At 41.5% G+C, this 11,117-nt stretch overlaps 1 protein-coding gene across 2 annotated transcripts; it reads left to right on the forward strand.

Annotated features, from left to right (window-relative positions):
• Window positions 1-270: 270 nt before the first annotated feature.
• Window positions 271-10,232, forward strand: SLC35G1 (solute carrier family 35 member G1). 2 transcript variants are annotated; one of them, XM_019953120.2, is made up of 3 exons: window positions 271-544; window positions 4,787-4,964; window positions 7,190-10,232. In XM_019953120.2, exons 1-3 carry the CDS (start codon window positions 367-369, stop codon window positions 7,926-7,928), a joined length of 1,095 nt encoding a protein of 364 aa, XP_019808679.1. In that variant the 5' UTR covers window positions 271-366; the 3' UTR covers window positions 7,929-10,232. The 2 variants fall into 2 exon arrangements, with proteins under 2 accessions (XP_019808679.1, XP_019808678.1); XM_019953119.2 differs by having other exon boundaries at window positions 272-544; window positions 4,784-4,964.
• Window positions 10,233-11,117: the final 885 nt, after the last annotated feature.

Genomic DNA, 11,117 nt, shown 5'->3' on the forward strand with positions numbered 1-11,117 from the left:
CCGCCCCAAGAGAAGGTTACAGGACACGCGGGGGTCCCAGCCTCCCTTCGCAATGACAGAAAGGGGTCCAGCGTCCGTGGGAAGGATGACTCCAAGTCGCTGGCCAGTCTAGCGGGACCGCAGCAGAGGAGTGGACGCCTCCGGCTCTGCCCCGGGCACCGCAGCCTAACCTGGAGGCGGCCGGCCTCGCGCAAGGGAAGCTGAAGGTGAGAGGGCAGCGGAGGACGAGCGCGGCTCGGGGAGAGGGGAGGGCCCACGCGCACATGCGCAGTAACCGGATTGCCGCGGGCCGGAAGAGCAGAACAGCAGAGCCGCGGCGGCAGGCTACAGACGCCGCTGTGGCCGCGGAGAGAGCGCGGGCCGGCGATGCGGCCCCTGGATGATACTGGGGCCGCTAAGCGGCAGGACTCCGGGCTGCCGCTGATGGACATCCGGACCCCGAGCTCCAGGCAGGAGCCGGCGGCTGCGGAGGTGGTGGAGACGCCCGGCCCCGGAGGGTGTTGGCAGTGCCCTTCCTCGCCGTGCGGCTCGCGTGCCCAGCAGGGTGAGTGCGGGGCGCGGACCCTGGCGCGGGTCTCGCCCATGGGGGAACCAAGAGGGCGCCAGTGGGTGGGAATCCCCGCAGCCGCGGGCGGGGGGCTGCGCATGGTGGGCCGCGCCTCTCCTTCCCACCCTGCTGGAAGCTCTGGAACACCCTCGCGCTGTCACCTGCGGGCGGGGGTGCGGGCTGGAAAGAAGAAGCCCCCTGCGTCCCAGTCGGCGGAAAGACCGGAGAAAGTTTCTGATTAGTTTGGAACCCATTTGGGTTTCTGAAACTGTTCCTATAATTAAAGTGTTGCGGGCAGGATCGTGGAGTCCGATTGCCGTTCGGTGCGCCCTGCCGGAGGTTGGGGGTCAGCGAGAAAGGCCATCACGAAGCGGGCTGAGGTTGGGAGGAAGCCAACCAAGAAAACTGATCTCGATGTTAAACGGTGTTCCTCGAAGAGGAAGCTGAAAAGCATCGAGTCTAGAAAAAAATGTTTGTCTCAGCCTTAAGACTCTTGGGAAGGCAAAGTTGAGTGGGACCACTGGTTCTTAACCTTTTTTGAGTTACAAGGAATTTTTAGCAACTGAGGCAAAATGAGACAAAAGCACAGTCTCACATAACCTGGGTAAGAGGTTCACGAGCCACCTACAAGGCCAGGGACACTGTCAATGTCTTCCTTCCACAAATGATGAAACCGAGGCCCTGGAAAGAGAGGGCTCTGGCAAGATTTTGTTCGGTTTGCTTTTTCTCCGAAGATCTGGCATGTTTGGAAAAGACACTCCACAGGTCTGGGCAGCACCAGGCATAGGATACCAGTTTGCTAGAGACCCAGCCCAGGGCCCTTTCTCCCAGCCCCAGGCACATTCCTCCTTGATCTTCACCACCCAATTGAAGCAGCTTCTTCCAAGAAAAAAGAAAGGCAAATCTTCTTTCAGGACAAAGTTACACAGCCCGCACCACCTCATCCTCTAGGTCACCTCCCTAGTGTGACCTGGAATTTCCCTGCTGTTTAGCCAACCCCACTATTCCCATCTGTGTGCACTTTCTCAAGACTCACAAAGTTCACAAACTTTATAGAGAGACAAACCCCAGGGAGATGGTTCTTGCTCCAGTTTCATCCTAAATGCTAAAAGAAATGATCAGGCTTCTCATTATTTATGTAGGGGTTCCCTTCAGCTGAGTGGACCAGAGATGCAGCTTTGAAGAGGTCAGATTCTTGCCTTAATATCCTAGGCCTGAATGTTGTTCTGATGGACTGCTGAGTTAGTCCTTGCAAGCTCTTAAGTGATTTCCCTGTTTGTGAATCAAAGAGGAATATTTCAGGCAGCATGTGGCAAAACCTATGTAAGCAATTGCACCTAAGAATCTTGAGGGAGTCTTTTAATTTCAAAGAAAGTTGCTATTAATAAGACTTAGAAATACTTATTATAAGGTAACCAGGTAATATTCCAAAAAAGGGAGTGCCACAGAAACACTTTAAACTTCTGTACTGTGGTCACTGAACTTTGTGACAGCATCATTTTAGCTTCTTAACCCAACTGCTTATCTCAAGAAAGTTCATTTTCAAGTTGAGGCTGAAACTGTTACCCATTTTTCTTACATTCTTGGATAACCTTCACAGACAGCATATAGCTATCCTAAGACATCTGTTTATTTTCATGAGGGGCAGTGTGAGTCTTAGACTGAAGCAAGGAGAAGTTGTCTTAAGTCTGTGCCTCTCATTCTCCTGGAAGAAGTGAGTTCCTTAGGGTAGCAGTGGCCCTGAAACCAGCAGAGCTTTTTACAATGCCCAAGATCCTGTTTCAGTGGGTCTCAGGTAGGGCTGGGCTGGGAGCTTTAAAAGTTCCTAAGTTGATTCTAAATCCCAACTGGGTAGTGAATCACCAGTTTAAAGCAGAGGATAGAGAAATTGAGCAACTTTTCCGTTTTCTTCCGACTCAGGAAATTACACTGTTGCCACTTAAGTTGAATTGTTTAGAGTTACCAGATTATTAGATACGCTTGCATGGAGTATGATCGCGGAAGCATATACGTAAGCAAATGCCTCTTTGGATTATGCTGCTCTCTTGTTCATTTCCTTTGACAGAACTGAAATTATTGTTCTGTAAGAGACTGAAGTTTGCCAGTCCTCAGCCTCACAACAAATAATCAAGTTCAGCCAGGCCTTGAAACTTAAAGTTTTAAAAGAGTTAAAATATCATAAGTTAAAATATTCCTTGAGAAAATTTTAAAAGTTTAGGTTGGAGAAGATCCTTGAAATACAGACCAAGATGTTTTCTGTCCTTGATCTTCCCACTCTGTTCTGTTCTGTCTGAGGGTATAGGTTCTCTGTAAGGATTAGGTTTCTTCTTAGAAAAACTATTTTATTTGGACCTGAATTCTGAAATTTCAGAAGCTGACCTCTAAGGCTCTAAGACATGTACTTTGTGGTGCTTAACCTTCTAAAGCTTCCTTCTCATGGACTGAGTGGATATGTACAGTTTGGTTCCTGCAGTATCTGAGCACACAGATATAGAATAGAATGGAGGATTCTGGTATTTATAACAGATAACCTATTACATGGTGACTGCTAGCTCCAGGTCATTCCCTTCAGCTGTACACCTTGAACAGGAAAAGGCGGAGGCCTCTGACCAGAATGGCGTCTTTTACTACAAAGGTCAGGCTGTAATGTACGCCCAGGAGGACTGTGCATCATCATAGTTTGGTCCCACTTTGCAAATTGTTTATCACTATGGGCAAAAGTATCTAGTTAACATGTGGATGTTGAAATGTATTAACTGATGTTTGTGTTTATCAGAAAAGGGCATTAAGACAAACAAACAAACATTGTGCAGTACTGGTTTATGGCTGAGTAGCCCACTGTAAATTCCTAGATTGGAATGATAATCTTGCTTTACTACATGTGCCTACACATCCTTCACCTCTGCTATGCTCGTAACTAACAAGGGCCGTACTGTATTTCCATCCTATTTTCTCCTTGGTTTTTTGTGCGTTAGTTTTTTAAAAAACTATTCTTCAGTGTGTGGCCTATCTTTTAAGGAGTTCTCTGCTTACCCTGTTGTATTTTGCTCTCCTCTGAATGGCCAAGATGAGATTGAAAGCGCATTCTACTCCTCTCTTAGACAGCTGTATAAGACAGAGGCAGTGGCTGCTCCTAATGACCTTCATTAATGGATTGAATACTTGATGCCCCGGAGGGAACAGAAGTTTCCTGGTTAAGATCAAGCCAAGAATTAGATGGCAGTTCTTTTTCTTCTTTTTTAAAAACTTTAAGCACTTTGGGGTCAGAGGGATAAATAACCTAGCTCCTGCTGTCAAAAAGTTGTGTTCTAAATGGAAAATAAGTTGTAAATCATGAAAACTTAAATATCTGCTTGCATGTGTGCTAAGTCGCTTCAGTCATGACTGACTCTTCATGACCCTATGGACTGTAGACCACCAGGCTCCTCTGTCCATGGGATTCTCCAGGCAACAGTACTGGAATGGGTTGCCATGCCCGCCTCCAAGAGATCTTCCTGACCCAGGGATCGAACCCTTGTCTCTTATGTCTCCTGCATTGGCAGGCAGATTCTTTACCACTAGCGCCAGCTGTTCAAAATAACTAAACAGAGAGCCTTCTCAGATTATGCTTTTGCCTGTGGTGTTAGACTATGCATCTTATATTATTTAAAAAACCCGCTAGGTTTTCTCACATTATTTCCTTCAGCAAATATTTATTCAGTGTCTTCCATGGGCCAGGCCTGAACACGCAACTGAGCTCTCAGCCCTAGAGGAGCTCACAGGCTTGTGGGGGAAGCCACATAATCAACAAGTAGCCACATCACACAGTTCGGACCTGTTTTCCAGAAAAGAACACGTTCTGTCTAAAGCTGAGTTCACCAAGGAGATGATATAAAATATCACTTGGAAGCATTTTTCTCTCGCCATCTTGATAAACATTTCTTAAAGATTTCTTTCACCATCTTGGTAAGCTTGTACTTTTTTTTGACTTACAAGTGAGGGACGAGTCTTCAGTGAGCCAGAGAAATCCATTTTATAGCGTGAACTGCAGTTAAAAATGTAGGCTTAAATTGTTGCCCTTTGCCTGTGGTTCTCTATTCTTGGTGGGGAAAATGGTTCAGGCCCAGAGAATGGATATTATTTAGGAGGTAATATTTGTGTCCTGTTAGTCATCAATGTCATTCCATTTTTCTCAGTATCTAAGTAAAAGTGATAAAACTTGGAAGCAAGGACTAATCAGAATTTAATCTTTTTCAGAAGCTGAGAAGAAAGCACCCTGTCCTGGACTTGGCTTGTTTTACACATTACTGTCTGCGTTCCTTTTCTCAGTGGGCTCCTTATTTGTTAAAAAAGTGCAAGACATCCACGCTGTAGAAATTAGTGCTTTCCGATGTGTATTCCAAATGCTAATCATTATCCCTTGCATAATATACAGAAAGTAAGTATTTCTTACCTGTCAAGTAGAAAGTATTAATAAATGTTTGTAAATCTTTTGACCTGCTTGAATCATCTACTCTCCAGCATCTGCTTTATCACTCTCATAGATTTACCAGTCCTCATACCCTTTGGCTCAGATTAATGAAAAGTCACAAGGATCCACCCATAGAAGTTGCTCTCATAAGCACAAACCACATGCCCAATAAAGGAGGGGAAAGAGATTCAGTTATTCACCAGCCCCTATTTTGAGAACAATGCTTTCCTTGTACAATTCCCCCCATCTTGTACCACCCTCCCTCTTTCCTTTGGCATAACTAGTATTTGGAAGAGAAAAGTAAACGAGAGGAAATAGTAGTGTCTCCTGGTGTCAGAGGTTTCTTTAAGTATAACAGGCTGTTCTCCAAACAGGGCAGACAGAAAGTTACAATAATAATATTTCGATCTTCCCACTAGGGTGCCATGGGAAAGATGTAAGGAGAGCTTAAGAAAGGCTTTTTGTAAAAAAAACAAATTTAAATAATTACTTTATTGCCAAAAAATGCTGACCATCATCTGAGCCTTCAGCAAGTCCTAATCTTTTCACTGGTGAAGGGTCTTCCTTCATGTTGATGACTGCTGACTGTGCGGGGTGGTAGTTGCTAAAGGTCAAGGTGACTGTGGCAATTTCTTAAAGTAAGACAGCAGTGAAGTTTGCCACATCAGCTGACTCTCTGAGAAAGGCCTTTTTAACTCCTTTCTTGTTCAGTGTCCTCATCTGCAAACTGGAGGGAATAATACCCTTTGTCCTCTACCCTATATGAAAACTGTATTCCCCATCCTTACTGTCTTCTCCCCGGCCAGCCTCTCTTCCCCTTCCACGTGGACCCCATCCACACACCCTCCCCAGGTTAAAATTATGGCTCACCCACGCTGTTATAACCTCTGCACACCCCTGTGTACTTAGACACCTGGGAAGAGGGGCTGTTGGGTTCCTGGTGGCAGTTTGCCTCTTTGTCTCTTTGGGTAAAGATGCTTTAACTCCAAATTAAAAGTTTCAGTCACTTGCTACCGAAGTCTCCTTGTATCTATCACTCAGCACAGATTTATTTAGAATTGTTTCACTCCTTATCCCAAGTTTTTGGTGAAAAAGGTGAAAATCCAGTAAGAGCAAAAATATTGTCAGAAATTCCCGTGTTGGTGTGGACAAGTCACAGTATTTTAGGAACTGATGGTGGGTACGACTTAAGGAATGTTGAAGGGTGGCAACAGACCATTGATGTGAATACAATCATGCTCTCCATTTTGGAATAAAAGTACTGGGAGAAAAAAAAAAAAAAGTACTGGGAGGAAGGCACTTAGGAAAATTTTCTTACATTCTTACACTAATCTCTTTTGACCCCTTTTACGTTTCACTATCATGGAAAAAACTCAGCTTCTCAAAGTATGGATCAAAGGTGACTACACTTTTCATTTCTAACTCCAGAGACCCAGGGGTCCCTCTATCAAGCCTAGATGCTGTTCTAAAAAGGCCAGCTCTGTAACAGACCAGTGAGCCGCACCTAGGCAGGAACTTACACAGTGCCCTGCTTTGTAAATATTTAATTAAAAAGCATTTGAGCAGCAGTTACTATACTTATGCAGATGCTACAGTTTCTTTTCCAGTGTATTTTAACTCTTTTCCTAAGGAGAACAGTGAAAAGTTGTCTCATACTCAGTAGCTAAAATAAACTTTAGCATTGCTTCAGCTTTAACAGAAGAAACTCATTAAGACTGCAAATGCACACTTGCATTCCCAAGTTTTCTTATATAGGGCAGCTAAATAATGAAATTGTACCTATTATAAAAATAACACTTTTTCATTGTAAAAAGTTTGGAGAAAATAAATATAAAGAAGAAAAATTACCTATGAGTCCACCTGTTTAAGGTATAACCACAATGAACATTTCAGTATATTTTCCTTTTTGTCTTTTTTTACAAGCATATATCAATACATAGGGAAAATACTATATTTGCTGAATTATAATTATACTATTTATGTCTTATTTTTGCTTGTACTGTGAACACTTTGATGTCATTAGTTATACTTAGGAAACACTTTGTAAAAGGTATATTATAATAGTGTAGACATAATTAATATACCATTTCCTTGTTTTTGAAAGTAAAGACTTTTAAGATAATGTTTAAGAATGTAATTTGAAAACAAATGTCAAGTCCATTTAATATTCATTCGTTCCTTTGAATTTACAGAACTGGGTTTATAGGCCCCAAAGGTCAACGAATCTACCTGCTCCTCAGAGGAGTCCTTGGTTCTAACGCCATGATCCTTTTGTACTATGCCTACCAGCTGACGTCTCTCGCAGATGCCACAGTTATCTCCTTTAGCTGCCCGGTGTTCACCTCTATAATTGCTTGCATATTTCTCAAGGAAAAATACAGCCCCTGGGACGCCCTCTTCACTGCCTTCACCATCACTGGAGTGATACTGATCGTGAGGCCACCATTTTTGTTCGGTTCTGAAGTCGTGGAGGCGGATAAAGACTATTCAGTTCACGTGAAGGGCGCTTTGGTGGCCCTTGCGCACGCTGTGTTAGCTGCCATGACTCTGGTTATCCTCAGAAAAATAGGGACATCTGTGGACTACATATTGAGCATTTGGTATTATGTAATCTTTGGCCTCATCGAGTGTGTCATTGTCCTTTCTATTTTAGGAGAATGGCGTCTTCCGCACTGTGGGTTGGACAGGCTATTTCTCATACTAATTGGGATGTTTGGTTTGGGAGGTCAGATGTTTCTGGCAAAAGCCCTTCAGATAGAAAAGGCAGGGCCAGTAGCATTAATGAGGACCATGGACGTGGTCTTTGCTTTTATCTTTCAGATTATTTTCTTTAATGACATGCCATCATGGTGGACAGTGGGTGGCTCCCTATGCGTCATAGCCAGTAACACTGGAGCAGCCATTCGTAAATGGTGCCAGAGTACCAAATAAAGCATCACTGCCGAAATGTGTATTTTTTAAAAGTACACCGTCACCCAGTTTAGACACATAGTGGACACACACACACCTGGAAAATCTGCATTTACTTCATTGATTATATTTAATACGTTTTATAAAGTATCATCTTTAATTAGTTGAGAATAAGCCAGTCAGTTGGGTGTAGCAGTGATTTCTTTGGTCAATTATTTTTGGTTTTGGCTTTTTGTTGTTGTTGGGGTGGCATTGGTAGGCGTTGGTAAGAGGATACATCATTCGTTGAAGAAAAACTGCACAATTTTTGACTCTAAGTATAAATTATGTAATTTTTAGAAGTGTATTTTTGGTATTGATGGGATATAGATGGGAGGAAACTTTTAGATTCTCTTTCAGCAGTGTAGAGGCTGAAAAACTTACTGATAATAATGCTGCTATATAGTTAGTCTTATGCTGAGAATTCATTTGAAATGTAATCCCATTTAGGAGGCCAAAGCTGAAACTTGGAGTAGGTGCCTACTTAATGGTATTAATAAAACAAATGAATTAGCCTTATTTTCAAGGCTTTTATAAACAATTGTCATTCTTTAACCCGTATTTGTGCCTTTTCACTTTAATGCTAAAACTTTTATGCATAAACTTAAAAAAAAAATCTTCCCATCACCAAATCTGGCTAATAGTTTTCTGTTTTAGTGGCATTAGCAACTGTAGCTACATTCTGTAATTATAATTGTCTGGTGTTTTTTTTTTGAAACACCCCTAAATTTTTCTTAACCTTAAAAGATTTTAGGTGTTTAAAAATCATAAGAAAGAAATCTTGGCATGACCAGTATGCACATTTCCATTCTGAAGTGTTTTCCCTATAATAGAAATGTGATTTTCTATAAATTTTCTTTGAATTTATGGTGTGATGCCAAATAAAATTTTCTCAGGGTTTTATTCACTTTAACCATAGGAAACTGATGAGATTTTACCTTTTCACATTACAAAAACCATAGTTCCTTATGGTTCACCCTATTAAGATACCTCTCTTACTTTCTAAACCAAATACTTAAGGGACTTCGGAGTATATTTTTTAAATTACTTTTTAAAATATAGTAATCCTAGTAAACTTATTTTTATAGTCTTTTTCCCTTATGGGATTTTATATAATAATGCTTCATGTTATATATTAAATGTAAAGACCTGTGAATCCACAATTAATTGAGTTTTGTAATTTCTTGAAAAAAAAAATTACTGTTAAATTCTAGTATATCAGTATGATCTTAAGTGTCAGTGCTGAACCATGATACTATCCTCATGAGTTCAAACAACACATTTTATGTCTGGAATTTCATCAGGCCAGTATTCTGTAGTTAAAGAGAGAATGTAATATTTAGGAGAACTTGAGAGGTTAATCAGGAAATAGAGAGTACATACTAATGGTTCTTTGTCACAGTGAACCCTTTATTGGTGGGGCTTCAGCTCTTACTGTATCAGACCTAGCATCTGTTATTTTAAGCCTACAGATTTGAATGCTTATAGGCTCTTTCCCATTGTTTCATCATAAATCTGCCAAAGTAAGAAAGAACTTGGCTTCCAAGGTTTATGCCATGGTGAGAAACGATCTTTTCCAGTAGTTCCCGGAGGAAATTTTTGGCTTGCTGATCTTCCCAAATGCTTCCCACCAGACAAATCCTAAATGAAGTCTATTTAGGAGAGTCACACTATTATTATAACTTTAGCCTATTCTGCAGTATTCAAGTTTAAAGTTGCAGAACCATCATTTTGCAAGTATGTTAGATAATTATAGACTTGGAGCTTTTTAAGGCTCAAAGGTTAGAAATCCTCTTGTAGGAGACATACTCCATGGTTAGGGATGCTAGGGAGGGGACCTGCCCAAGATGGGTTTCCATGGTCTTATTTATCCCTCCTTTATTTCCACGGTAAAGTATGGAAAATAAACCACTGCTTGAGATATCTAAGGTTAATAAACTCTTAGGGATGCCTCTCCTGGTTCTCTGCCTTGCACAATAAAAGAACCTATGAGACCTTGAAAGTTACATCCCTCTGGGCCTGTACATTTCAACAAAGTGGTTTAAGTGCTTGAATGTCACAATATATGACCAAAGTTGGAGAAAATGTTTCTTCTCCTGACTTTTACAGGGTGTGATTCTTAAACACTTTTATAATGTCCGAGTTATATACAAGGATATGTATTGTAACAATTGTGGGTGTGTATATTTTGCAAAGACATCAGTTCCTATATCTTGAAAAGGAAACTATTTTCATAAACTGCTTCTATTTTATAATTACTAATAAAATTAATATGAAAGAAAACTATATTTTGGTTTTAATGATTGTAGCATATGCTTAGTTAATATAACTTGTTTCTTTTTTTAATCCATGTGCATCAAAATGTATTTATTAAAGAGACTGACCTCTAGCCAGTTGTGATTTAGACTCAAGTTTCAAACTATTTATCTCTTTGATACTGTCACATCAAATCTAATGTCTCAAAAATAATCTTATGTTCCAGTGAGGCCTTCATTGTTCTAGTTCCTCAGATCTTGAAGCAGTTTCTGTTCCAACAGTAAGTCTTAGAGTGCTTTGTCTTCTTACTGTCTCATGAATTCTTCATCCTTTGCACTGCTGCTGTCTTAGTCCAAGACTTATCACCTCACACCTGAATTACCACAACAGTATCTTGGGTCTCTGCTTCTAGACTCTTTATTCCACTCAGATCCTTGTTCCACTGCCAGATTAATCTGCCTAAGGCCCTGCTTTCACTGTTACTCTGGTTTGCATGAAGGCATAACAATGCTTTTTTATACACCACATCACATTCAAATTATTCATCTGATCCCATTCCTACTTCTCCGGCTTGATGTCCCATGTCCCAAGACAAATTCCACATTCTTGTCAGTCTCCCCACCAACTCCCACATTTGCCAAGAGATTCCTTCCTCTGTTTTGCGTGCTTGCTTTGCCTTCTAAAGCCTCTTAGCATCCAATGGCTCACCTGAGCCATTGTTTCTTCCACTATCTTCAGCTTCTCCCACTCATACTTCTCCATCTTGGAAGAGTGGATAAACCACTGGATTAGCCATCTGAAGATCTGGGGGTGGTGTCATCCCTTTCCATCTAGGCCCTTCCACTTAGTGTCCTTGAGCCTGTTTTCCTCATTTGCTTCAATTATTAAGTGCAAAAATATTACCTGCTCCAACCC

This window comes from Bos indicus, chromosome 26 (genome assembly GCF_029378745.1).
Source record: "Bos indicus isolate NIAB-ARS_2022 breed Sahiwal x Tharparkar chromosome 26, NIAB-ARS_B.indTharparkar_mat_pri_1.0, whole genome shotgun sequence".
Classification (NCBI taxonomy): domain Eukaryota; kingdom Metazoa; phylum Chordata; class Mammalia; order Artiodactyla; family Bovidae; genus Bos; species Bos indicus.